The 27,243-nt window shown below is 33.7% G+C and overlaps 1 protein-coding gene and 1 pseudogene across 6 annotated transcripts in view; both read left to right on the forward strand.

Annotated features, from left to right (window-relative positions):
• Hycc2 (hyccin PI4KA lipid kinase complex subunit 2) overlaps window positions 1-27,243 on the forward strand; it is a 78,162-nt gene that overhangs the window by 34,319 nt on the left and 16,600 nt on the right. For 5 of the 6 annotated variants that reach the window (XM_071618925.1, XM_071618924.1, XM_071618927.1 and 2 more), the window contains exons 3-9: window positions 1,687-1,766; window positions 2,615-2,716; window positions 8,401-8,580; window positions 12,549-12,629; window positions 14,633-14,748; window positions 20,768-20,863; window positions 27,119-27,235. In XM_071618925.1, the coding sequence (XP_071475026.1) occupies window positions 1,716-1,766; window positions 2,615-2,716; window positions 8,401-8,580; window positions 12,549-12,629; window positions 14,633-14,748; window positions 20,768-20,863; window positions 27,119-27,235 (743 nt within the window). In that variant the 5' untranslated portion in view covers window positions 1,687-1,715. Of the gene's footprint in view, window positions 1-1,686; window positions 1,767-2,614; window positions 2,717-3,434; window positions 3,491-8,400; window positions 8,581-12,548; window positions 12,630-14,632; window positions 14,749-20,767; window positions 20,864-27,118; window positions 27,236-27,243 lie in introns of those variants that run through there. The other variant, XM_071618929.1, reaches the window with a different exon arrangement.
• On the forward strand, window positions 25,690-27,084 carry LOC139707642 (large ribosomal subunit protein eL32-like; annotated as a pseudogene).

The following is a 27,243-nucleotide window of genomic DNA, read 5'->3' on the forward strand; positions in this document are numbered from 1 at the left end:
AAAAGAAATAAATATATATATGTATATACGTTCATGTACCAGTAATCACAGCAAAAAACAAAACAAACAAACAAAAATCACACACAAAAATGAAAGAAAGATTCTTAAGTGAAAAATCAAGGAATTATTTCTACTGAGGTGGTCAAAATGGTCAGTGAGAATAGATGGATACTCTATGTGTAACTTTTTTCTGTTTGATCTTGGGTTATGGACAAGAGTAAGGGCTGTGGGTTGTTAACCCCTTCCTCTTTTTGCGTTGTTCAGCAAGCCGCCAGTTGGAGTGACCTAAGACTGAATTTGGTTCAAATAATGTCAGCTTCTCTTCTCCCCAGTATCAGGTAGGATGGGATGTTAAGTACTGTCAGTTGGAGTTTTGTCTGCACTGACCAGATTGATGTATACCCAGGGTCAGTCCACTGCTGAGTTTTATGAGTGAAGTTCCAGCAGGTGCCGCTTACGTCTGATGAGTCTTCAGGGTCTTTGCTTGGTGGTTTCTGCTCTGGAGAGATTAGATCAGTACACCCCTTGGGCCTGGCAGTAGCCCATCTCTCCTGTAAATCTGGGTCTTGCGAGCCTCCCAGGGATTCTATTCAAGTGGTAAGGATTCTATTCAACTGCTGGGTCAGTACAACATTTCCAGGCTTCCTAGGCTTAGTCACTGAGTGTCCATTCAGATTCCCAATCACTTCAGCTGGTCACAGGAGCCACCAGACTCAAGGTGGAAGCACTTTTCTGACTTGAATCCCCTTGGGTAAAATATTTTCTCTATTTATTTTACTCCTATTCTGCTAGATACTCGGGAGGCCACATGGTAGGCACTTGCTGAGACAATCTAGCTGTGTTTGTTCAGATCTCCCAGCTCCCATAGCAGGAGCTGCAGCATGGCCACCTCAATATGGTTCCTGTTCCAGCTGTTAATGGCCTGTTGGAAAACATGGGGCACTTTTCAACAACCAGTGTACAGTGCAACTTCTGGATCAGCTAAGGGCAGCCTGCTTTTCTGATCTCAGGTTTTTCTGTACTAAATCTGTCCATTGTGTTTCTCTCTGTTTCCCTTCTTTCAGTGCTGAACCAGTGCCACTACTGCTGCTACCGCATCTGGCTTGACTCTAATGTAATCTTTCTTCTTTTTTTAATGTGTGCAAATTTCTGAGTCTAAGACACTCTGCCTATCCTATTGAGTTTTAGTGAATTCCCTCTTTCATCCACCTCACAGAGAAGCAGGTACTCTTACTGATTGAATCCTGAGCTGCGGAACAACTGGGAATGCAGTCCTCTAGCCCATCATCTTGAATCCTAAATCACTAATTTATTTATTTATAGATAGTGTTTCATTAAATTGCCCAGGCTGACCTCAAACTTGTGGTTCTCCTGTCTCATTCTCCCAAGTAGCTGGGATTGTAGGCATCCATCACTGTGCCTAGTAATGAGGATACTTTCTTTGCCACTTTAAAGTATAGTTGTCGGCGTTAGGATAGTAGCTTTCAAAAATATCATTAAACATAGAATTCATTTTTGAAAATTTTTGTTTTAATTGCACTCCAAACTAAAAACAAGTCTTATCTAAAATATATATTAGATGAGTCTCTTTAGTGAAAGGTACACATACATCATTTACCTTTGGTAGTTTCTATAAGTAATGCTATCCTTAGGTTCAGTACTTTTCTTTTTAATTATTATTTTTAGCATTAAAGAAGAATAGAAGGTAAAAGAAGATGCTGGGATCTGAACGTGGTGTTGTGGAAGAATGGTTGTCAGAATTCAAGGTAAATTGGTGGGGATAAGAATGTATTATATGATTCTGTGTGTCAGTGGTTCAGATAGTGAATATGTGTTCAGTGGAAAAACATACAAGTATACAATGATATAGAAATGGAAAAATATGAAATAACATTTTTCTAATTACAGTTCTTTTAAAATGCACTGATGAGAATAAGGTCCAGAAGGGAATAGGTAAAAATGAAAATAATCGTTGGAATCGATGAAGTGATAATTAAATTTTAAAATATATTCAATAAATATTGGATGTGATGGCGCACACTATAATCCAGATACTTGGGAGGCTGAAGCAGGAGGATCACTTGAGCCCAGGAGTTCAGAACCATTCTGGGCAACATAGGGAGACCCCATCCCAATAGAAACAAATGAAACAGTACAATAAAATTTGCTAAGAAAAAAAGAAGCTTTTACATGTCAATAAAACATAAAAACAGGTTGTGTGCCTTATGTTTTTATTTCTTGTAATTAAAAGATGTAGTTGTGATAGAAAACTATGTAACGTAGTAGACTATTATGGAAATTGTTTTGTAAAAAAACATGGAAGAATTGCAATACATTCTACATTTATTATTATTTTTAGGTTAGATTAAGATGGCCCATTTCAGCAAATATAGGTGTAATGAGAGATTTCTAATCATTTTTCATGGTTGAGTAGTCAGAATTGTATGATATAGTTTGAAAACTTAATTTGTTTTACTAACACTCATGGTTGTTTCTTATATTAATTATTTTTACTTTTCTGCTTGACTCTCATAGATCTTTTCAGGAGGCATTCATGAAATAATGTTCCTAAGTTCCCAAATATAAGTTCATTTTTGTTTTCCTTTTTTTTTAGGCATTACCTGACACTCAAATCACCAACTATGCAGCAACTTTACACCGGAAAAAAGCACTTGTACCAGCCCTCTATAAAGTTATTCAAGATTCAAATAATGAGGTAGGAAAATTGATAAGAAAACCAATGTCTGCATAGCAAAATGAAATATATGTACTAAAACACATAAACGTAAGTTTTGTAGTTTCTGTCCTTACTATGGATCTGGAAATTTTTCTTTCTGCTGTGTTTCATTCTGATAGTTGCTTTGGCTTTTCCCATTTCCTCCCTTTACATATTTTAAAATATTTTGGCACAATTTTTTCCTGTTGAGGACAGTATGTTTTGATTCTTGATTTGAGTGACCATCATCTCAATAGATTATTTAATTTGAAACTTGTCTATTTCCCATTCTGGAATGTTTTCCTGCTTTGGAAGCCAAATTTTAAATGTGTACTGATTCTGTTTTCTGTATTTTAATGTTGTTTACTGTTATTTTATTAATAATATAGAACTATGTATAATCACTCTAATCAGTGAAATCAAACTTAAGTAACACAAAATGATGCTGCTAGTAATTTTAACCTGAAAATGATTAGAGGATGTTAGTCTAAATAGTCAAAATTAATAAACTTAGAATAACAGTTTCCTGTCATTCAATCTTATAATAGAAGGACAAAAATGCTGCTATTGAATCTATATATTAGCTTATGCCAAATACACACATTATCTTTCCATTAACACAATAGTATGACATGTAGTTTTATCACCACTGGATTCATGTATGCTTTAAAATGAAAATGAAAGGAACACACAGGAAAGTAGCTTCTTATCTTCCCAGATACAGCCTCCAAGAATGCCTCTGCTGTGTACTGGAGTGAGTTTGAAGAAGTTCAGGTAATCATCTCCTAACCAGCAGCTTAACTTAAAATGCATCTTCATTTTTGTTCTATCACTAAAAGCCTGCTTATTGACTTCTTTCTTTCCTGTCTCCTAAATTTGGATTGGCTTTTGTTAGACTTGCATCTGTTGATATTTGTAGTAGCAATCACAGGATTCATTTGCTTCTTTTTCTCTTGCAGTGTATTTCTGAATGTTTTATAACTTTAGGTATGGATAATGTATATAATGTGTATCCTTGGCCAAGTGTGTTCAGAATTCTCTGTTTGATTAATGAATGCGTGTTCCCTATCCCTTGTTTTATGCTGTCTTAACATATAAGCTTTGCTTATTAAAAATTTATTTGTTTTATAGCTTCTCTTTAGATTGTAAGCTCTTCATGGGCAGTGGTCATAGATTCTGTATTTGTTATTTCTTAGAATCTAGTATTTTGTCATGTATAAAAGAACATGTAATAAGTATCAATTGGGTTGAGAGTTTAGCTCAGGGGTAGAGTGTTTGTATAGTATGTGGGAGGCCCTGGGTTTGATCAGCCCAGCATCACTAAATAAATAAATATTGTTTGCAGAAACAGTGAAAATCAAAAAGATTCTAGAATGCTGTGATTTTCATTAGGACTTACAGTGTATAAAAAATATCTTTTTTCTTTTTTTCATATTTTGAGAGCTATGGCATTTTTATTTTTTTTAAACTTTCCTCCTCTAAGTTGATATGACATTTGAAAAGTCATTCTATTACTTTATTTTGTCACACTTATTAATAATATTAACATTTAAGATCTTGTAGTTGTGTCTAGAAATGGAGACAATGTAACCTGAGAGTTCAAGACCCATTATTCATTATATTATTTTACATAATCATCAAGCCACTAAAGCAAGTCTGGGTTTCAAGTCTTCTGTCAAGTCAGGTTCTGTGTGTCCAAGCTTCAGAAAAACAAAACAGAACGATAAGTTGTATAGGATCTTAAAAACAGTTCTGGAGTTTACTCATAGAAGCTTTTTGTTATATTTTAAAACATATATTATATTTGGCTTTTGCCATATATACACACTGAGACCTGATTTGATTATATTCTGAAACATAAACAGATGGATTATTTAGTTAACAAGTTGTTAGAGATACTGGGGTGCCAGGAAAAATCAGATGTGTACTTGGAAGTGGCTGGGCAAGACAAAATTTACTTTTGCAGAAGGGTGTGCTACTGATCAAGGATTGGAAAGCAAGCACACATGGGAGGCAGAGCAGTCCGCCTGTTTTTATTCCTAAAGCAACACTGCCCCTTGCACTGACAGGAGCTCAGGGTTATAATCTACCTGGTCAGCTAATTTTAAAATTGGGGCAGGCAAAGGGAAGGTCTATCATTATGATTGGAAACAGATAGGGGAGCTCAAAATGGCTACATTTTAAGCACATAGTTTTGTAACTTAAATGGTTCTGCCCAACCACACATTGTGAAATTTAAGTGTTAGCTTATAATAAAAATTTCTGGTACATATGGGGAAACTAAGACTATGAGTTTAACTTGGACAGAAAAGAGAACATTAATCTTATAAAGTCATTTCAGAAAATGGTCATATTTAATATGAATTGGAAATTATGGCAATCTTCCAGTTTTGCTTTAAAGGCCATTAGAGTTCTTTGGAAAGTATATTTCCTAGAAGTTTCTTTTTTTTTTGGTACAGGAGATTTTGGTACCAGAGATTGAACTCAAGGGCACTCGACCACTGAGCCACATCCCAGGCCTATTTTGTATTTTATTTAGAGACAGAGTCTCACTGAGTTGCTTATTAGCACCTTACTGTTGCTGAGGTTGGCTTTGAACTTGCAATCCTCCTGCCTCAGGCTCCTGAGCCGCTGGAATTACAGATGTGTGCCATCACACCTGGCTAGAAATTTAACATCATCGCCAAACTATGCTAAAACTTTAGTTTTAGTCTATAGACGGTAAGACCAACGGTCTTGTTTTATCTTTTTCTTTTCCTCTACCAGATCCCTTAGTCACATCTAGCAATTCCACTTCTTAGAGTCCTTCAATCCTTTACATAACCCTATCTTTTTTTGAAGATTTAAATGCCTTTCCTCTTCCTTTCAGTGTAGTTAAATTTTCATGGCTGATTATTACAGTCATGTCCTTGCAAACATTCTTAGCTTCTTTGCCTCTTATTCCCTTAGTTCATATTCTTTGGGCAAAAATCTCAAAACTGGACAAAACCTAGCTATCTATTTTGGTCATGCCTGTACCTGAACAGCTGAGCATGCCTAAAGAAAATGCTTTTTATAAATTTTTTTTTTAATTTTAAATTCAAGACTACAAATTTCAAATAAGCACATAATAAGTAGCCTTGCAGTCTTAATTTACTTCCTTGGTACACTGTCCTACTCTTCATTTTATATTTTCTCTGACCTCATACTCTTAACCTCCTTCCTCTTCTTTCTCAGTGTGCTATGTAAGTATTAATAAAGAATACAGTTGGAAACTCTCTTCTTTTTCTGTTCATATCCACCACTAAGCCAGAATCTCAGCTCTCATTCTTATCCCTTTTTGCTGTTTTGTAGTTGAAATGGTAAACAATCATATTTCACTTTTTAAAAACCCTTAGTCTTGCCTTCTATTTTATTACCTATTCCATTTTTTGTCTCTCTTCACAGATGAATTTCACAAATTATTGCTCATTTATAGCCTCTGTCTACTTGTTTTCATTTCTTCGCCTCACATTTTTTCTTTAACTCATTTAGGTTAAGCTTAGATCTCTATTATTCTACCCTAAATGCTCTCAATGTGTTAATCAAGTAGCTTTTATTTTAGTACTTGTACCAAAACAATATTTGCCAAATTTGGGAAAGGTGGCAATTATTCTTAAGCTTTTTAGCCCAAGGAAAATGACTTTTAACATTTGTGATGTGGGCCAGAGTATCATATGTGAGGACAGTGTCATTTATTGAAATTTGAGAACATAGTAGCATGATACTTATACTTAGAATTAAAGGTTTGAATAGTATTGGCAAGTTTTTATTTTGTAGGGTTAATCTGATTAACAGTTTATGGATTCTTAGTATCTCCCTTTCCTTTGAAAAATAATACAATAATAATTTTGGAAACTATATTTCTTTGCTATGCTTAGTTAAAATATAGTGTCATGTATGCCAGTGTACTCTTGCTGCTCAGAAAGGAGGATTAAACTCTTCAAAAGAAATTCATTGTATTTGTATCATGGTCCATAAAATTTAAAGAAGACAATTTTGGAGGTTCTTTTACTAAAGAGGAGAGCAATTTGAATAAGTATATATTTTTAACAAATTTATGAAAGCTGCCACAGTCTCTTAATTCCTCAGAAGAGCGAAACAGTACTGTCAGCATTTTAAAAAGATGCCAGTAATTGATTATTTTAAAAAATGTATTACTTGTTAATTTTTAGTACTGTATGAATTAAACAACCCTCACTCCTTTTCTAGTATAAGAAATGTGGTAGAGTGGAAAAACATCAACTTAATGTTAGAAGACTTGAGTTCAGCATTTTCCTCCACCACTAACTTCTGTGTCATTTGACATATTGTTTGGCCTAGACTAGTTGAAATGTAGCTTAAGATTTTAAACTACACCCTGATAATGACTTCACAAAAAGGGCTTAGTGTTGACTAGACTAGGATATGTGTGTGTATGTGAATCTTTTACACTTTAGAGTTGTTCCTCAAGAGCTAAGCTTAATGTAGTAAATATTAACTGTACAGTTGGTATAGATTTATTGACTTTTAATTTGTAAAGTAGTGACTTTATTCTAGAGTGTTATATTATTACAGACGTATAACTATTCAAACAGATTTTTAAATTTGTTACTTTAGTCATTTATAAGTAAGCATTTGAAATTACTATAACTATTTTTAAAGGGTTAGTATTAAATTTTAAATTAAAAATTACTTTGTAGTTTCTTGTTATCCTATTATATGCATTTAAAAGTTATAGCGAATTACATTCATTCTGCAGTTACTCTCCAGCGGACCTATTTTAAATTGACAATATGTGTAACTGCTTATTTTCTTGTTTTCAAGGTCATGAAGTCTCTAATAAGTTGTTTTATGTGATAACATATGAAGAATTAGCCAGTTTAACATTGAAAAAGTTATTTGTGCATCTTTCAAAATCTTTCAAATAAATTAGTGAAATTTTAAATCTGTTTTATGATTTATAGGTAGTCAGTTTGCTTCACTTGTATGTACTTAAAATATTAGCTAGAATTTTGTATGCCCAAAAAGTATTTACTACAATTTATTTAATCAGTCTCTCTTGAGATTTAAAGTATTTCCAGCAAGACCTTTTGAAATTATTTTATTCCAATGGAAATTTTAAAAGAGTTGGTAAGAGCAGAAAAAGAAATTATTAAGTATAAATGTAGTACATTGGCTAAAGGATTAATGGTCTAATAAATTTAGTAGCACAGGATTTTAAAAGATTGGTGTGCCAGGTGAAATAGCACATATCTGTAATCCCAGCTATTCAGGAAGCTGAAATAGGAGTATCCCAAGTCCAGTCTAGCATGGGCAAATTAATGAAAAATAAACATAAAGATGGTAAGAGATGTAGCTCAGTAGCAGGGTGTTTACCTAACATGCCTGAGGTAAATTATTTGATGTCAATCCCTAGTACCACCAAAAAATAAAAACAAAGGAACAAAAATGTGTGGTGATATTATATGGGCACAAAGTACTTTTTATAGTTAGTGCATTGATCAGTTTAATATGTGGTCTCTTTACATAGAGATTACAGAGATATTGGTTGAATTAACTCAAAATACAAAGAAACTAATATAGAGGATTTATATTTAAAACATTATACTTATGTATGTGCCTGTTAAGAAATATAGTTAGAACCAAAAGAATGGAAATAATTACTGCACTTTTATTTCTTTTAGCTCCTGGAACCTGTTTGCCACCAGCTATTTGAACTCTATCGTAGCTCTGAAGTTCGACTGAAGAGGTTCACGTTACAGTTCTTACCAGAATTGATGTGGGTTTATTTACGGCTTACAGTTAGCCGAGACAGACAGAGTAATGGTTGCATTGAAGCACTTCTGTTAGGAATTTATAATTTGGTAAGTTGAAAATGGTAGTTTGTGATATATAAAATACTTTTAAAAAGTCCTCTGAAATCATATTTAAGGAATATTTTGAGAAAATTAAATTGAAATATCTACTGAATAATTTGAACTAATTAAGTATAATAGATAAGCATTTTATAAAGTAGATGAAACTATAATTGATGGCATTGTTAATCTTAGGACTTATTTCTTCAAATTATTTTATTTGATCACGATTTATGAATGCTTTTTCTGTAAGGAATTGAGTTGACTTCAATGTTGTTCCTGCTTTTAGGGCAACTTATGCTATATTAGAGAAGATGTTTACACATGAATAATAATGAAAAGTTTGTATGAAAAAGAACTTCAGAGAGAAACTGAAATATTTGCTGAAGTTTTGGCCAACTTTACTAAGGAAATGGAATTTAAGCTGGGTCTTATGAAGAGGAATAGTTTTGACAGGTTGAGATTAGAAGAAGGTGAGATGATAATCAAATGAGCATAAGCAAAGAAGCAGGGAAGTCATGTCATGCCCTGGAAAAAGGAAAGTAATTGAAGCACAGAAGGAAAAATGCAAGCTAGGAAAAATGATTTTTATCAGTTTTAGACAGTCTTTAAAGTGAAGAGTTTAGGTTTTCTTTAGTATGCATTGGGAAAGCAGCTTTGAGCAGAAGAACTGTGCAGTGTATTAGAAAGGTGAATCTGGAAGTTGCAGAGACCTTGGGATTATAAATTGAATTTAGTCATCACTCCTTATATTTTGAAGGCAACATGTTTAATTGAAAAGAGTAGGAGAAGTAGACATGGGATTCCTGTTCTCTTAGGAGAGGATATCAGTTAGGGGGAAAAGTCCAATATACTGTTAAAGCATACTATGATTTTGTAAATCTGAGTAAGAACACAATGGAAACTAGAGTGAGAAAAGAAACAACTAATACTTGATAGTATAATTTGAAGACTGACATGGGGAGGGTATGTTAGAAAGGAAAGGAAGTACTTACAAGGTTACAAGGACTGTACAAAGTGAGGTGAAAACGTGGGAGAGAGTTGGGGAACATGGGAACATGATGACCCTTACATATGACCCTTCTGAAGATTTGGGCAGCAAGACTTTTTCTGTGCAATGCAAGGGAACAAAATAATACATTATATTTCTACCCTCATATGCCTTCTTTACAGAATTGGAAAATTACCTGAGTTCATCAATAAAGAATTGTGAATATTATGATTATATGTTGGAATCATTGATGGGGGAATGGTTGAGAAATCACTGGCTTAAAACTTAAATGCTTCTGTTGAGCTTCATAATATAGAGGTTACATAGATATTTCCAAATCAAAGTGTAGTTTTTCACCCAGAGTGTAGTTTGATCATTAAAATTTTATATAGCAATTTTAAAATGTTAATTATGATTTGATACTGCATTCTTCATGAAACTCTTCTTTTTTAGTACCTTAAAAATTAGTATTGCTTTTGCTTTTTTCATCATGCTTAATTTAAGACATTTTTGTAAAAATTTCTGTCCTTTGAAGTCTTGTGTTCTTTGTATTCAATATACTCTGCAAACAATACTCCACATAATAACATTTGATTTTATAGTTGAGAGGTATAAAGTACTAGATAATTGAGCTTCACAATAAATATTCTATAGCAGTGCTTTTTCCTTTAAGTCTTATCATTTAAATCATTGGAAAATATTTTCCATTACTAGAAGTCTGAAGGAAGGAGTAAGGGCTTTAGAATCATTCATATTCAATTCAAAATCATGAGGTACTATTTATTGGCTATTTTAAATTTTGAGCAAGTTACTTAATATCTTGACTACTGTTGCCTCACCTGCAAAACCAAAATAAAACGTTGTTAGTAGAATTAAAAGTAATTGAAACCAAGTGGGCGGGGTGCCACACACACCTGTAATCCCAGCAGGTAGGGAGTCTGAGGCAGGAGGATCTTGAGTTCGAAGCCAACCTCAGTAATAAGCTAGGTACTAAGCAACTCAGTGAGACCCTGTCTCTAAATAAAACACAACATAGGGCTAGGGATGTGGCTCCATGGTTGAGTGCCCCTGAGTTCAATCCCCAGTACCAAAAAAAAAAAAAGGCAATTTGAAGATATTTAATAAATATTTATCATTTTTATTGTCATCATACTTGAGGGTAGGCTTTTTTTTTAATGAAAAACTAGTCTAGGAGTAAAATTTTCTACTTTGCTAACTTACTTGATTATTTTTTCTTTTAAAGCAGGATATTTGTTTTATGTATCCTGTGTTTTCTCTAGTGTTGGCTACATATTTAGTAATGTTTGCTGATTTAGTAATTTAGTGTTTTAGATTATTTAACATTAAGCTGTCATTTTTATTAATTTGTTTCATGTAATAAAATTTAGTAATTGGATAAATGAAAGATATTTTGTGAAGCAGATTGTTTGCAAGTTATTGGCAGTACTTATTGGTTTTAATTATATTTTGACACTTCAAAAATAGCATACTATATAGGAAAATGCCAGTTATAAGTCAGAAATTTAACCTCAGGTTTCTGACTTTTAATTCCCATAATAAATGTATTCTCTTTTCTCTGTGGTTCTCAGTTTTTTCTTATTCTTTTTTTTTTTCCTATGTACTAATTTCTCTCTTTTCCTCCATTTCTTCCCCCCACCCCGCCCAAATAACTCCAGAGGGAGTTTTATATGGCCTTTAACAAGTTTCAGCATATCTTTCTCCATAAATACACACAAAGATAACTTCAAAATATTTGGCTAAATGGTATACTTAATAATAAAAATTGAATTTTTTTTGCAGGGGGTATGTCTAACTTAAATCAGGCCCCTTTATCTTAGCATAAACATTCTTTGCAATACAATGACCAAGGTGTGGTAATAACTAGTTTGATTACAAAGAAGCTATGTGGGGTCTCTGGAGACTTTTCTTGCCAAAATTCGAGAATGGTATTTGTTCATGTGTAATTTGTACTCTTTCGTAACATAGTAAACTCAGAAATGAGTCCATTGGGAAGTTCTTTCAGGTTTGTGTCTTAGTGATGATAGTTGTTTTTATTGTTATTCTGTTTATTGTTTTTCTTTTCCTTTTATGCTGTGCTGTTACTCATTCTCTGACTACCTGCCATTCAGGTCTACTAAGGACAGTATGGGTTTTAAGCCAGTGATGTGTACTAATATGAGTTATAAAGAAACATAAAAGTAAGGCAGTAGGCAAAAAGAAAGATGCTGCAGCTTATCGCTCCTGATTGTCATTCATAGGCAGATGTTTATTGATACCTGAGGAAGTTTACAGGAACTAGAGGCTGGAGAAATGAAGGACACCTTTGTTCTTTTTATGAAGAGATAATGTTGTTTAAAAAAAAAAAATCACAAAAATTTTCTTGAAGCTCAGTAGAAATTATCTAAATGTAAATTTATTTTTAATCACGTGGACTGATCAGTTATGTTAACATGGTTTATTTTAGTTCAGTAGTTTATTGCTGAATGATTGCAAGAGTTTTTTTTTCTTTTTTAATTCAGGATTCATTCTTAAGAAAGATGACAGGTATTGTGTATATTAGTTTGATTGTGGTTGTAACATGCTGTACACAATAAATACATGTAATTTTTATTTGTTAATTATGCCTCAGTAAAGCTGGAAAAAAATCCATTCTGCATTACAACAATGTTTTAATCTCCCTGTTCTATATGTAAATTTAACATAAAATTGATTTATGTGCCTGCTTCTTGTATTGATTTAGTGTAATACTATGCTCAGTAGATCTCTGTGGGTTTTAAATATTCCCATAGTATACAAATTTGCTGATAATTAAGTTATAAAAAATATGATAGGGTAGTAATATGTTTAATGTATCATTTTTTAAATTCTTTAGTTACCAGTTATATTCTATAAATTAAGGAAGTAATTATTTTTTCCGTACAGTATAAACCTGTGATTATTTCATTATCTTTGTGCTTTTTTTTTGTGTGTGTGTGTGTGACTATAGGAAATTGCTGATAAAGATGGAAATAATAAAGTTCTGTCTTTCACTATCCCTTCCTTATCCAAGCCTTCAATATACCATGAAGTAAGTAACCTGGGGAAGATGTGATTGTTATATTGAGATATGATATATATAATATATATTATTATATTGAGATACAAAGCCATTTTTTAAAAACCAGAGATAGAATCCTAACATATGTTTACTGACTTGTTTCTTTATTTTTTAGTATATCTATATTTTTAGCTGTTGATGGACCTTTGTTCGTTTTATTTATTTATGTATGTATGTATGTATGTATGTATGTATGTGCGGTGCTGAGAATCCAACTCAGTGCCTCACAAATGCAAGGCAAGTGCTCTACCACTGAGCCACAACCTTAGCCTCTGACTGATTTCTAAAAAAGTAGATGTTTGTGCCAGATGTAGTGGTTATGCCTGTAATTCCAGCAACTCAGGAGGTTTAGGAAGGAGAGTAGAAGGTTCAAGGCCAGTCTTGGCAACTTAGTGAGACCCTGTCTCAGAATAAAAAATAAAAGAGCTGGAGATGGAGCTCAGCACTCCTGAGTTCAATCCCCAGTACCACCAAAATAAACAAACAAACAAATAAATAAAATCAGTCGTTTATTAGCTTGGCAATGTGGTGCACACTAATAACCCAGCGACTTAGGAGGCTAAGACAGGAGAATGCAAATTATATGTTTGTATTATATTTCCAGCCTGCCCTTTTGTTATTGGTGATGTTAAGACTGAACTTTGTGAAGAGAGGTGGAAAGTAGTTAATGAAAAAGTTTCCTTTAGTTCTTATTTCTTCTACCACCAGTATCATTTTAATTTTTAAAATAGATTTTTGTGGATTTTTAAAGATAAATCTTACTTTTAAAAGTCTTCCATATCCCTTAGAAACTATCTGTTAAATTGTTTCATTTTTACTATTCTTTAGGAAACTGACTACTTAGAATGTTAACACCATTGTATTTCAGGGTAAAGGAGTCTAATTCACAAAATCTAGCTAATCAATAACATTATACTTTTTTGCTTACCTTTATTTTGTTGAATATGAGAACACTGATAATTATATGGGTAGATGATGCCTGTCAAGCTGAACTCTTTCTTCCTGCTCTCTTTAAGTAAAATCCAACAAAGAAGTGAATCAAACTTGTGATCTTCAGTGTTCAGTGCATAAAATTGTGAGGAAAGTATTTACAGAAACATTCTAAAAATTATATTCCATTTTCCTGTCAACATAGTATCTTTCTTGTCTAATAGCTGCATACAGCAATTAACTTTCATAATTAATTCCCCTGGACTTTGTTTTCTGTTGAAATAGAAAGTCTCCTGTTTAGCCAGAATTCATTTTTAGCATAGACTACTTCATAGATTTATACTAGCATAGATTTTATGTAAGTTCTTGGTATTGTGTTATGAAATAAAATGGAAGATAGTGAAACACTAATGAGTTTTTTTTTTTAACTTGAGAAACCTGAAATCATTTATGTCAGTATTAAAAAAAAAGACTTGCCAGGTGTAGTGGCTCACGCCTATAATCCAGCGACTTGGGAGGCTGAGGCAGAAGTATTGCAAATTCAAAGCCAGATTCAGCAATTTAGTGAGGCTCAAAGCAATTTATTGAGACCCTGTCTCTAAATAAAACATAAAAAAAGGATCAGGGATGTGGTTCAGTGCTTAAGCACTCTGGGTTCAATCTCCAATTACCCTTCTCCCCCTGCCAAAAAAACCCCAAAAACATTAGATTATAGTCCTCAATATTGTTTGTATTAAATGATTATAAGCAATTGTGATCTTTTCTGGAGTACAAAAAAAATAAAATTGATTTTTTTAAATGACTGATTCCTAGTCATTCCATAACTTTGAAAAAATGAAGCAGTATGTTTTTAATTTTATCTATTTTACATACATAATTTCCTAAATAAGCTGTAGAATTTGTATAATTGAGAAATGGAAAAGATTTCAAAGGAGAAGAATAAATTATCTGATACTGCCTTTGTTTTAGCAAAAATAAATATGATTACATGATACAAACTTTATTTTAGAGACACTATCTGATACTGTACCTTATTTTGGTAGCCCTCAACAATTGGATCTATGGCTTTGACAGAAGGGGCTTTATGTCAACATGATCTCATCAGAGTTGTTTATAGTGATCTTCATCCTCAGAGAGAAACATTCACTGCACAAAACAGGTAATGGACAAAATTGTACATGGTAACAATTGTAAATTTATGCTTCATAGTTAACCATGATTACTTCAGTTTAGGTTTGATATAAGAACAGTTCAAAAGCAAAGTGGTGAAATACATGGTAGTACAGATTGAGCATCCTTAATCTGAAAGTCAAAAATTTGAAATGCTCCAAAATCTGAAACTTTTTGAGTGCCAGCATAACACTGCAAATAGAAAATTCCATACATGACTTCATGTCATTGGGACATAATAAAAATGCAGGTACACTAAAATTATTGTATAAAATTACCTTCACATTATGTATATAAGGTATGTATAAACATAAATTAATTTCTTGTTTATACTTGGGTCTGAACCCAAGATATTTCATAAATATTCCCAAATTCAAAATTCTTCTGGTCCCAATCATTTTGGATAATGGTTATTCATCTTGTAGTTAATACCCATCTATCTAATGCTTGGTAATATGTTATGGTAATCTTATATAAAACTTGTAGAGTGTGGGTGTGGAGTCAGCCAAACCAGTATTCATGTTCTAGTACTGCAATGTGGAATGTGCCCTTGGGGCATTTTATCTAATCTCTACACTTTGCTTTTTTGATTATAGAATGGAATTAGTACCTAATGTCAGATAAACTGCAAAGTTTGAGGGCACAGTTCCAAGACTGTCCTCAATTCTGATAGCAACAAAAGTTTTCTGGAGGGGGTGGGGACCCCCAAACCACCCTTTTGTTTAATGATTTTCTAGAAAAACTTTCAGAACCCAATAAAAGCCATTGTACACAGCTGTGATTCATTATAGGGAATGGATACAAATTAAAATCAGCCCAAGGAAGAGATGTGTGGGGTAGAATATGGGAGGACCCCCAAAACACAAAGTTTCTATTTTCCTTTCCCACAGAGTCAGAATACCTCCTAGCATCAATGTATGACCATATACACAGAGGGTTGATGTCTCAGGAAACTCTCAAGCTTTGATTTCCAGAATTTTATTGAGGCCTCATTGTGTAAGCATGAGTAGTTAAATTGATTGCCCATATGGTTGATCTCAGCTTCCAACTTGACTGATACAGTATGACCTGAAGCCATCACATTAAATCACACTGTGGTTCTTTCTGGCATAGCCAGCCCCCCCACCTAAAATGTCAAATGTGGACAGCACTACCCTACGTTTTGCTGTCACCTATCCCTACCCTAAAAGATATTTCTAATTAGTTACTTCCTAAAAGCAAGGACCAGTCTTCTCTTTGGGCAAGGCCAGTTACTTACTATATAGGCCACGTCCTGGTCATTGACCAAGGCTCTTTTAAGCAAAAATAAACGTGTTTACCTGGATAAACACATTTAGTATAGCATTTGTATAACACACAGCATACTATCATCATGAATATGTCTAACTAACATTTGGAGAAGGTAATATAAGTTAGGAATTTAAAGAAATAACTAACTTGCCTTTTAAAGCCACTGTAAGCATTTTGTAGCAATTTGGTCTACTTTGTGATATACTTAGGCAGAAATGTTTTTCATAGAAATTAGCTGATGATTAATTAAACCTAGCAGTTTTCATTAGTATTCATACTGAGGAGATTTTACCTCAATTTAGGAGTACATTTACTCATTAAGATCAAAATTATGTGCTAGGGTTGTAGCTCAGCGGTAGAGTGCTTGCCTCTCATGTCTGAGACCCTGGGTTCGATCCCCAGCACCACATCTACAACTAAAAAAAAAATTTTTAAAAGACCAATATTATAACTTTACCAGTAATGTCAGTGTTGTACCATATCATAAGATAGCAGTAGATATAACCTGTCAGAGGAGGGGATTTACATACCTCCATTAAAAAGAGGAGGTATGTAAATCCCCTCCTCTTTTTAACGTGGTTGGCTTTCTATATCTATGTATTCTATATCCATGTATTCAACCAACCATAGATGGAAAGTATTTGAAAAAAATTGCATTTGTACTGAACACATATGGACTTTTTTCTTGTCACTCTTCCCTAAACAATACATTATAACAATCATTTATATAATGTTTGCATTTATTAGGCATTATGGGTAATCTAGAGATGATTTAAATGTGTGTAGGTAGGTACACATAAGTTATGTGCAAATACTGTATTGTTCTATATAAGGATTTAAGCATCTGTGGATTTTGATATTACAAGGGTTCTTGAACTGATTCCCCCTGATGAATAACTCCTAGGCAGGAGAAAGCATTCTCCAGACACAGACACATTTCTGTAGTCGTTGACCTCTGATGAAGTGCTTGGCCAGAATTCTATTTCTTCTTACCGTCTTATAGATTTTACACATATGGTAGAAAATGGTATGATTTTCCATATGTCCTGACATGTTGTTTGGAATATAACTTTCATGATTGTTTTTATAAGCAAGGTGCTTTATATTTATAACTCTTGGAGAAGACTTTATCCCAACTTTAAATAACAGGGTTTTTTGTTTCTATGTAGTAATGTTGATTTACTCAAATCCTTCCACAATATAAACTTAATATATTAAGAACATTGGCTCATAAATAGTCTGAATACTTCCTCATATAAAATCGCCTAGTTTCCTGATTCCTTTTTGTTTTATAATTTAAATTATTTAAAGAATAAAATTACATACTTGTGGTAAATTTAAAATAGAACTTGGAATAAAATGAAAATAGATGAGAATGCAAAGAGTAACATAAGTGTAACTTCATCCTTCCAATCACCCATTTCTACTTCCAGTAATTAAACTGTTAGCAGTTTTTTATGTGTCCTTTTAAAATGATTTATATGTACATAGCATATATTAAACCTTAAACACACGCAGGCCCATATACATGGGATTTAGTTGTGTATATTATTTAACAATTTGCTTTATACACCAAAGAATAGATCTTTAACTTCTTCCTCTAGCAGTGCATATAGATCTCTTCATTCTTTTTTCTTTCTTTCTTATTTTTGCACTGTCAAGGATTGAATGCAGGGCCTTACATATGTTAGGCAGCCTCATTCTTCTTTAATGAGTACTTGTTATTTTGTTTTATATATGTACTGAGGAGATTTTACCTCAGTTTTGCTTTTTTTTGAGCCCTGTATTCCTGGGCTCAAGAAATTCTCCAACCTCATCCTCCTCAATAACAGGACTAAAGACACATGCCATCAGGTCCAGCTGTACCATCAGTTTTTTGGCAGTCTCATATTGAATAAATTTAGATTGTTATCAGTTTTTTGCTGCTATAAAGAATACTGCAAGAAACACATATTTCTCTGTATGTTTTTCATGAGAGCACAAAAATTATCTACAATAATTATCTGTATGATAAATTCCTGGCGGTGAGTTGTTAATGCTAAGGAATGTATACTTATTCATTTGGTAGATATTACCAAATTACCCTCCACAAAACAACTGTACCAATTGAATGTTCCACCAGTGACTTCAGAGTGCCTATTTCCTCTTTTTGACCAATTTGATAGCTAAAACTTGATGTCATTTTGTATTCATTCATTTTAGCTGGGGCTTAAATACATTTATGTATTAGTTCATTGTTTTTCTTGACCTATATCCTGTATCCTTTTTTCATATTGTACTGTATATTTTTTTCCTTACTGATTTGCAATATTTTGAATGTTGAAATAATAACACTGTTTTACTTGTTGCGCATTTTCAGTTAATTATTGGCTTTAACTTTATTTTTAAATATAAATATAATTTACATACCACAAATTCTGAATGTCACTGCAAAATTGCTTGGTGTGGGCCTATTCCATCCATTCTGAACACTAAGTGGACCTTTTAGATTTGGAAACTGATGCCCTTCAGACTGGAAGTTTTCTCGAATTGTTATTGTTAATTAGTTCGGACTTTCCTCTTTATATAATCTTTCATCTGGAGCTCTTTTAATTTGGATATTGGATCTCCTAGATCCTTTCCTTTTTCATTTGCCATGGCTTTACTTTCTGAGACTGTTCCTCAACTGCATTCACCAATCATTCTTGACGTTTTGGTGGTACTGGGGATTGAGCCCAGGGATGGCTTTACACTGAACTTTGGACACCCCAGCCCTTTTTTTATTTCTTATTTTGAGACAGGGTTTTGCCAAGTTGCCCAATCTGACCTTGAACTTGGAATTCTCCTGCCTCTGCCTCCTGAGACACTAGGATTAAAGGTGTGCAACTTTGCGCCTGGCTTTCTTGAGTTTTTAATTCTTGCAGTTTTTTTTTTTTTTAATCTAAAAAGCTTTTACAGATCTCTGAATACTTTTTGAATAGATGTATTTTTGAAATTATATCTTCTTATTTTTGAGAATATTAATAGTATAGTAATTAGTTACGAAAAGTTATTTTTTCTTTATATGCTAGTTTCATCAAATTGCCTTTTTCCTTTTTTAAATTTTAGTCTCTTTCATATTAATAGAGTTCCTCATTTGTTTAGTAGTCTTTTTTTCCCCCCTTATTTAAAAGTAGGGGAATAAAAATAAGAAGCTCTGACCACATTAGTGGGCTAATTGTGAGCTTCCCTGTTGGGTGATCTCACTGTGCCACTCACTTGGGAAATTTCATGAGTCCGAATCTTGGAAGTCTTTCCCTTAAGAGTCATCAAATTCATCTAGTTCCCTAAGTAGTGGGCTGGCTGGTAGCATTCTGATGGCTGAGTGGCGAAGGAGAGCTTGAGGTCTCAATATTCAGCAAGTCATATTTGACTTCAATCTTTGTTTAGTATTACCCCCTCACCCCTACACACACATCAAATCACAGTTGTGCCTGTTGGCTCCTAGGCAAGAATTCTCTTTTATCCTTTCAGAAAATAAATCTTCAGTATTACCTAGATATATGGATAAGGAGACAGGATTTGAAGGTATGACTGCTTTCAAATCAGGCTTTCACCTTTCACCTTTTTATTTCAAAATAATTTCAGACTTAACAAAAAATGTGGCAAAAATAATGTAAAGAGTTTCCACATACCATTTACCATCCATCTGTGGAAAGGCTTTTAAAAGTACAACTCCTCTGGGTCTTGTCCTCAGAGGTTCTTAATTGGGTCACTCTAGATGGAGACATAGGAACATATGTTTTTAAAAAGTCTTGTATAACTAGTATGGATCCAAGTTTAAGAGCCACTTTTTTTTTTTTAGAGACTATAAATATTAGAAAAGCATTCATTTATTTATTCAATGACTATGTATTAAGCAATTATAATATATTAGACACTGTGCTAGACGTTAACAATATGGATGAAAAAGTCAGGTTCTTTGTCCTAAAGTTGCCTGTAACTAAATGAGTAAAACCAAGAAAGAGGGAGAAAGTTATAATTCTGTAGAATAAATGCTGTTTTAGACCTGCAGTTTTCTTCAGCTAGGATAATTAAGAATAGCTTTATGTCTAAGGTAAAAATCTGAGCTGGGAGCTGGGGGAGCTCAGAGGTAGAGCAGTTAACTAGCATGCATGAGTTTCTGGGTTCAGTCCCTAACACCACTTGATCCAAAACTTGAAACCTTAGCGGGAATTTTCCAAATAAGAAAGTATTGTAGTAAAAAGGAGCAGCATGCATTAAATTAGGAGTTACAAAAGCTTATAACATAATCATGGAACGGTGAGAGGATTAATGTAGCATGTAATGTATATGTAGTGGGCAGTGAAGGGGAGGAATAAAGCTGGAGAGGTAAGTTCAAGGTGGATTTTAAAGGACCTTGTAATAAAGATTCCATGATTTTAAAGGACCTTCTAGTAAGTTTGGATTTCATCATGTAGTGAATAGTAACATGGTAGACTTCTAATGATAGGGGATAGGGGAGTCATTGATTTAAGGATGATGATTTGTTTTTTAAAGAAGAAAATATTGATGGCATCCAGGGATATGGCTTGTAATAATGAGAATGGAAACTGAAACAGAGGATGCCATAGTAATCTGAGAAATCACGGAAGTCAATATTAAGGTATTAAAGCCATTCGGTGAATAAAACATTTACTGTAGTCTCTAGTGGAAATAATTGTATGCAGTATTTCTTTTCCATTGTTTATTTCTTCCAGGTTTGAAGTCCTGAGTTTTCTCATGCTATGTTATAATTCTGCTATTGTGTATATGCCTGCCTCATCTTACCAATCTCTTTGTCGTATGGGCTCCAGGTGAGAAGTGTGATTTTAATTAACTTTCATATTCATTCATTTATTTGACAAATATTTATTGAGTATATTCCCTATGCCAGACACTGTTCTAACGTATCATGATACAGTAATAAAACAATTTCACAGAGCTTATATTTCTGTAGGAGTCCTCTTCATCCCTATGATTTCTGGGAAATTATTTCAGCATTAAAAGAATATTTCCTAGGTGAACAAGGAGTTAGGCCAACTTAGCATTGTTGAGTGATATGCCTAATCACTCCCTGGATGCCACTTTTTAGAAATCATGGTGAGAAATAAGGAATGTAAACTTTTTCCTTTATATGTTTCACAAATAACAGTCTCTGTATTGAAGATTAATAATTGCAACAGTTATCTGTGTGTACGTGTTGTGGGGAATTAGGGGGTGATGTTCTGTGTCTCACAATAACCTTTATTATATTAGAATTTCTAATTTCATAGACATGACTGAAATTTAAATTTGCTCTACAGAAAAAAATATTTTGTATTCTGTTTTTATATTCATTTCTTTCTTCCCCCATATTTTTTATTGGTGCATTGTAGTTGTATAAAATGATGTGATTTGTATTGTTACATATTGGTACATGCACAATATATAGCAATGTAATTTGAACAATAACATTGCCCTCGTTTTACCAATTGCCTCCCCTCCTCCTTCCCCTTAGTCCCCTTCCTTTATTCTACTGAGAATCTTTGATTTTCATGAGATCCCCTCCCCCGCACCTTTCTTTTCCTTTTTCCTCTCTAGCTTGCACATAAGAAAGAAAACATAAGACCCTTATTTTTGAGTTTGACTTATTTTGCTTAACATATGTTCTCAAGTTCCATTCACGTTCCTGCAACTGTCATCATTTCATTTTTGTTTATGGCTGAATAAAATTCCATTGTGTATATATATATATATCACATTTTCTTTATCCGTTCATCCATTAATGGATACCTGGGCTGGTTCCATAATTTGACTATTGTGAACTATGATGCCATAAACATGGATATGCATGTATCACTATAGTATAATGACTTTAATAATTCCTCAATATAAATACCAAGAAATGGTATAGCAGGGTCATATGCCTAGTCTTTTAAGGAGGCTTCATTACTAATTTCCGTAGTGTATTGAACTAATCTACAGTCCCATCCAACAGTATAAAAATATTCCTTTTTCTCCATATCCTCTCCAGCATTTATTCTGCTTCGTATTCATGATGACTGCCATATGACTTACATGAGATGAAATCTCAGTGTTGATTTGCATTTCCCGAATTGCTAATGATGTTGAACATATTTTTCTTGTATTTGTTGGCCACTTGTATTTCTTCTTTTGAGAAGTGTCTCTTTAATTAATTTGCCCATTTATTAATTGGAGGTGGGTTTTTTTTGGTGTTAAATTTTGAGTTCTTTATATATTCTAGATATTAGTCCTCTGTCAGAAGAGTAGTTAGCAAATATTTTCTCCTAATCCGTGGGTTTTCTCTTCACATTCCTATTTGTTTCCTTTGCTGTACAAAAGCTTTTAAATTTGATGCTGCCCCATTTATTAACTCTTGGCGTTGTTTCCTTAGCTTTAGTGTTCCTATTGAGAAAGTTATTGCCTGTGCCTAAAAGCTGGAGTATTGACCCTGTGTTTTCTTCTAGCAGTTGCATAGTTTCTGGTCTAATTCCAAGGTCTTTGTTCCATTTGGGGTTGATTTTTGTGCAGGGTGAGAGATAAGTGTCTACTTTCATTCTTCTATGTATGGATAACCAGTTGTCCCAGCACTGTTAAAAGGGCTGTCTTTTCTCTGAGTGGATGTAATTGGCACCTTTGTCAAGGATCAGATGACAGTATCTGTGTGGGTTTGTCTGTTTTGTACCATCGGTGTAGGTGTCTGTTTTTATGCCAGTATCATGCACTTTTTATTAGTATAGCTCTGTAATATAATTTAAAGTCGGGTATTGTGGTAGCTTCAGCATTATTTTTTTGGCTTAGAATTGCTTTGACTATTCTGGGTCTTTTTTTTTTTTTTTTCCAGATGAATTTTAGGACTGCTTTTCCTAGTCCTGTGAAGGATGTCATTGGTACTTTGAAGGGGATTGCACTGAATGTGTATATTGCTTTTGATAATATGGTCATCTTAACAAAATTTTCTGCCTATCCCTGATCATGGGATGTCTTTCCATCTTGTATCATCTTTAATTTCTTTCTTCGGTGATCTATAGTTTTCATTGTTGTACAGGTCTTTTGACTTCCTTGGTATTTTATTTTACCTTTTTGAGGCTGTTGTGAATGGGATTGTTTTCCTGATTTCTTTCTCAACAGATTCATTATTGGTATATAGGAAAACTATTGATTTTTGTAACCTGTGACTCTGCTGAATTTGTTGATTAGATCTAGCAGTTTTTTGGTGGAGCTTTTTTGATCTTATCATCTACAAATAGTGATAACTTGATTTCTTCCTTTTCTATTTTTATCCCTTTTGTTTCCTTCTCACCTAATTGCTCCAACTAGAATTTCTAACACTATATAAAATAGGAGTGGTAAGAGTGGAAATCCTTCTCTTGTTCCAAATTTTAAAGGAAATGCTTTCAGTTTGTCCCCATTTACTATGAGGTTGATTTTTTTTTTATTTTATTTTATTATATAGCCTTATGATGTCCCTTCTGTCCCTGGTTTCTTCAGTGTTTTTATCATGAATGGGTGCTGAATTTTGTTGAAGGCTTTCTCTGCATCTGTTGAAATTACTAAATGATTTTTGTCCTGAATTCTATCCATGAATTATTTTTTGGTTTGTGTATATTTAAACCATCCTTGAATAAAAACATCTCTGGAATAAAACCAACTTGGTCATGGTGTGCAATCTTTTTTAATATATTGTTGGATATGATTTGTTAATATTTTATAAGTATTTTTGCATCTAAATTCATCAGGGATATTGGTCTGTACTTTTCTTTCCTTGTTGTGACATTACTTGGTTTTGGTATGAGTATGATATGGCCTCATAGAATGAATTTGGAAGTGTTTCTTCCCTTTCTATTTCATGGAATAATTTGAGGAACATTGGTGTATAGTTCATCTTTAAAGGTCTGGTAGAATAGAAAAAAGTTCAAGTAATATAAATTAATTTAGAGTCACAGAATTTCAATTCTAAGTCTGTCCTATCCAACTAATTTCTACTTGAGGAAACTCAACTGCTCCTTCTGCCCCCCAAAAAAGTATAATACTATGTCTTCTGTTGTGCATAACAATCACCACAAACTTCGTAGCTTGAAACATCACACACTTATCTGGGCATGAGTTAGCTGGTCCTCTAGTTGGGATCGTATGGTTAAAATGTTGTCTGGAGTTGCAGTCTTACCTCAGATTCAACCCTTGTTGGCAGAATTCTGTTCTTGTGATTGTAGGGCTGAGGGTCCTAGTCCATAGCATTCAGGACCTGAATGATCTGCTGATGTGCAACAAATCTTCCTGAGATTGCCTATAGTTTTTTCTGTTGTGTATTGGGTAGCCCAGCTGACCATCAGTTTCTTATTGGTTATCTGCCAGACTTGATCCTCAGTTCCATCCCATGGACCTCCCAACATAGGCAGACTACAACATGACAGCTTCAAAGCTTAGAGAAGGAGTGAGAAGGATCCCAGCAAGACCCTTTACCTTAAGTAACATAGTCACATAGTCATAAGCACATACCTGGGGAATCCCATTACCTCATAGATCATACCTTTACTTAAGGGAGGAGGGTAAATACCAGAAAGGAGGGAATCACAGGGATCGAGGCCTTCCAAAAGATTGTCTCCTACCACAAATGCTTAGCTGAAGTTCATATACTGTTGTGTTACTTGGAAGAGAATGTGATCCTGTTTATAACATTAATGTTGGTAAGTGGGTCAATCTAAATTAGTTATAACTGAAATTTTACAGATTATCTTAAAATAAGTACATCATTTCATCTATAATAACATCAGTGGGCAACAGAGTGTTTCTAAATTAGATTCTGTTTTCAAGAGCATACATTGTTTAAGCACTTACTGCCTATCTTAAGATAACATTATAAAAGACTATTTCAGGTTCATTAAAAGAAATGCATTTGTTGTCATATTTGGCAGCATTTTTATGGCCTTTAGTAGAGTTTTGTTTATTTTTGTGGTATTAGGGCTTGAATCCAGAAACACTCTACCTAAGCACTACATCCTGAACCCTTTGTGTTGCCTTTTTTTTTTTTTTTAATTTTGATACAAGGTCTCCCTGAGTTTCTTTGTCTGGCATTGGACTTGCAACCCTCCTGCTTCAGCCTCCTGAGTTGTTGAAATTACGGGCTTGTGTCACCACATATGGCTAGAGTTTCTTAATAACAAAAGTGCTGGCAGAGTTTAATGGTCCTGAAACTTGTTTTTTGTCCCCTTAAGAATTTTGAAAAATTTTATCTTTTGTACATTTTTAAGTTGATGTGTAAACTGTTTTGTCCTATCTTAAACATTTGCAAATGATATATGATTTCTACAATATAAATATTGATATAATTAAAAAGTTAGGTTATTTCAAATATGTGTAGCTTAAATGCCATGGAGATATAATATTCACCATCATCCATTGATAAATAAACAAGCAAGATTGTTCTCTAATAGTCTAACATTACACAATTTCCTGGAAATTGAATTTCTACTCCACTTTCTTTAAACAAAGTTTCTCTTAATATAATGCTGTTTTCAACTTTTTTTTTAATATTTATTTTTCAGTTTTCGGTGGACACGACATCTTTATTTTATTTTATGTGGTGCTGAGGATCGAACCCAGCGCCCCGCACATGTCAGGCGAACGCGTTACCGCTTGAGCCACATCTCCAGCCCTGTTTTCAACTTAAAGTCTTTTATTCATCACTTAATTGCTATAGATATGTATGTGTGTACATATTTGTGCATATGTGTGTATATACATATAACAATTATCTTAATATTTTAACTGATTTACATAATCTGAGCTGGGTATGGTGGTGCACACCTATGATCCCAGTTACTTAGGAGACTGAAGCAGGAGACTTATAAGTTTGAGGCCAGCATGGGCAAGTTAATCAGACTCTTCTCTTACTAGAGAGAGAGAGAATTATGAACCTATTGCACTTAAGGATTTAATAATCTTTTTACACAAAAACCATAAATTTTATGGAACATTTTATCTTCTGTTTATTATTAAGGAAACATCTCTATCATATAGAAAGGTAGAGAGTTGTTTATGGCACAGCTCTCTCTTCTTTAACCCTGCCCAAAAAGGTGGCAGTTTTTTTTTGTTTGTTTGTTTGGCATCATGGCTTCCTTCAGATCTCTTGTAAAGCTCAAGTTCCTCAAAAAGAAGACCAAGAAGTTTATCTGGTATGGGTCAGACTGATACATCAAAATTAAGTATAACTGACAGAAACCCAGAGGTGTTACAGCAGGGTGTAGAGAAGATTCAAGGGACAGGTCTTGGTTCTGTGAGCGACAAAGAAACAAAGCATATGCTGTCCAGTAGCTTCTGAAAGCCCCTGCTCCACAACATCAAGGTGCTTCAAGTACTGCATATGTGTAACAGATCTTGTTGTCTGAGATTTTTTTCCAGTGTTTGCTTCTGGAAATAGCAGCCCAGCTGGTTATCAGAGCCACTGATCCTGGTGCCAGGTTGCACAGTGAAGGAAATGAATAGATAGTTCATGTGCATATTTTAAATCAAACAAAAAAAATCTTCAAATAAAATTAAAATGACCTCGCAGCCAACAGTATTTTTGAAATGTCTGTTTTGATATTTCTGTGCTTCAGAGTAATTTGCCTTGTTTGGATGAATAAAAGCCAGTCATTTGTGTGTGTGTGAGTGAGTGGAGCAAAATGAATATTTGTGAAAGAGGTTTTTAGTTATTTGATAAAAGTTAGCTTTAATGGATATAGTCCGCTAGAATGTATGCTTTGTGAAGATACAGGTTTTATTTTTTAATTTTTTTTTTTTTAGTTTTAGGTGGACACAGTACCTTTATTTTATTTTTATGTGGTGCCGAGAATTGAACCCAGTGCCTCACGCATGCTAGGCAAGCACGCTACCACTTGAGCCACATCCCCAGCCCTATTTTTTAATCTTTTACCTGTTCATGACCGTATCCTAGGCCAAGAACAGTGACTGGCATATAGCAGGCATCAATTCATATTTAAGGAATGAATAATTGAACAAATGAATTTATAAAAGCACAATTACTATATTTAGTGAATCAGGAAATCACACATACCTTATTTTTCTAGGGTTTGTGTGAGTGGGTTTCCACGACAACATGAAAAACACTGGAAAGAACTCTGTGGTCGAATAGTATTGGATCCTGAATTTATGGTGCAACTTCTCACAGGGGTTTATTATGCCATGTAAGTAG

Source organism: Marmota flaviventris, chromosome 11, assembly GCF_047511675.1.
Source record: "Marmota flaviventris isolate mMarFla1 chromosome 11, mMarFla1.hap1, whole genome shotgun sequence".
Classification (NCBI taxonomy): domain Eukaryota; kingdom Metazoa; phylum Chordata; class Mammalia; order Rodentia; family Sciuridae; genus Marmota; species Marmota flaviventris.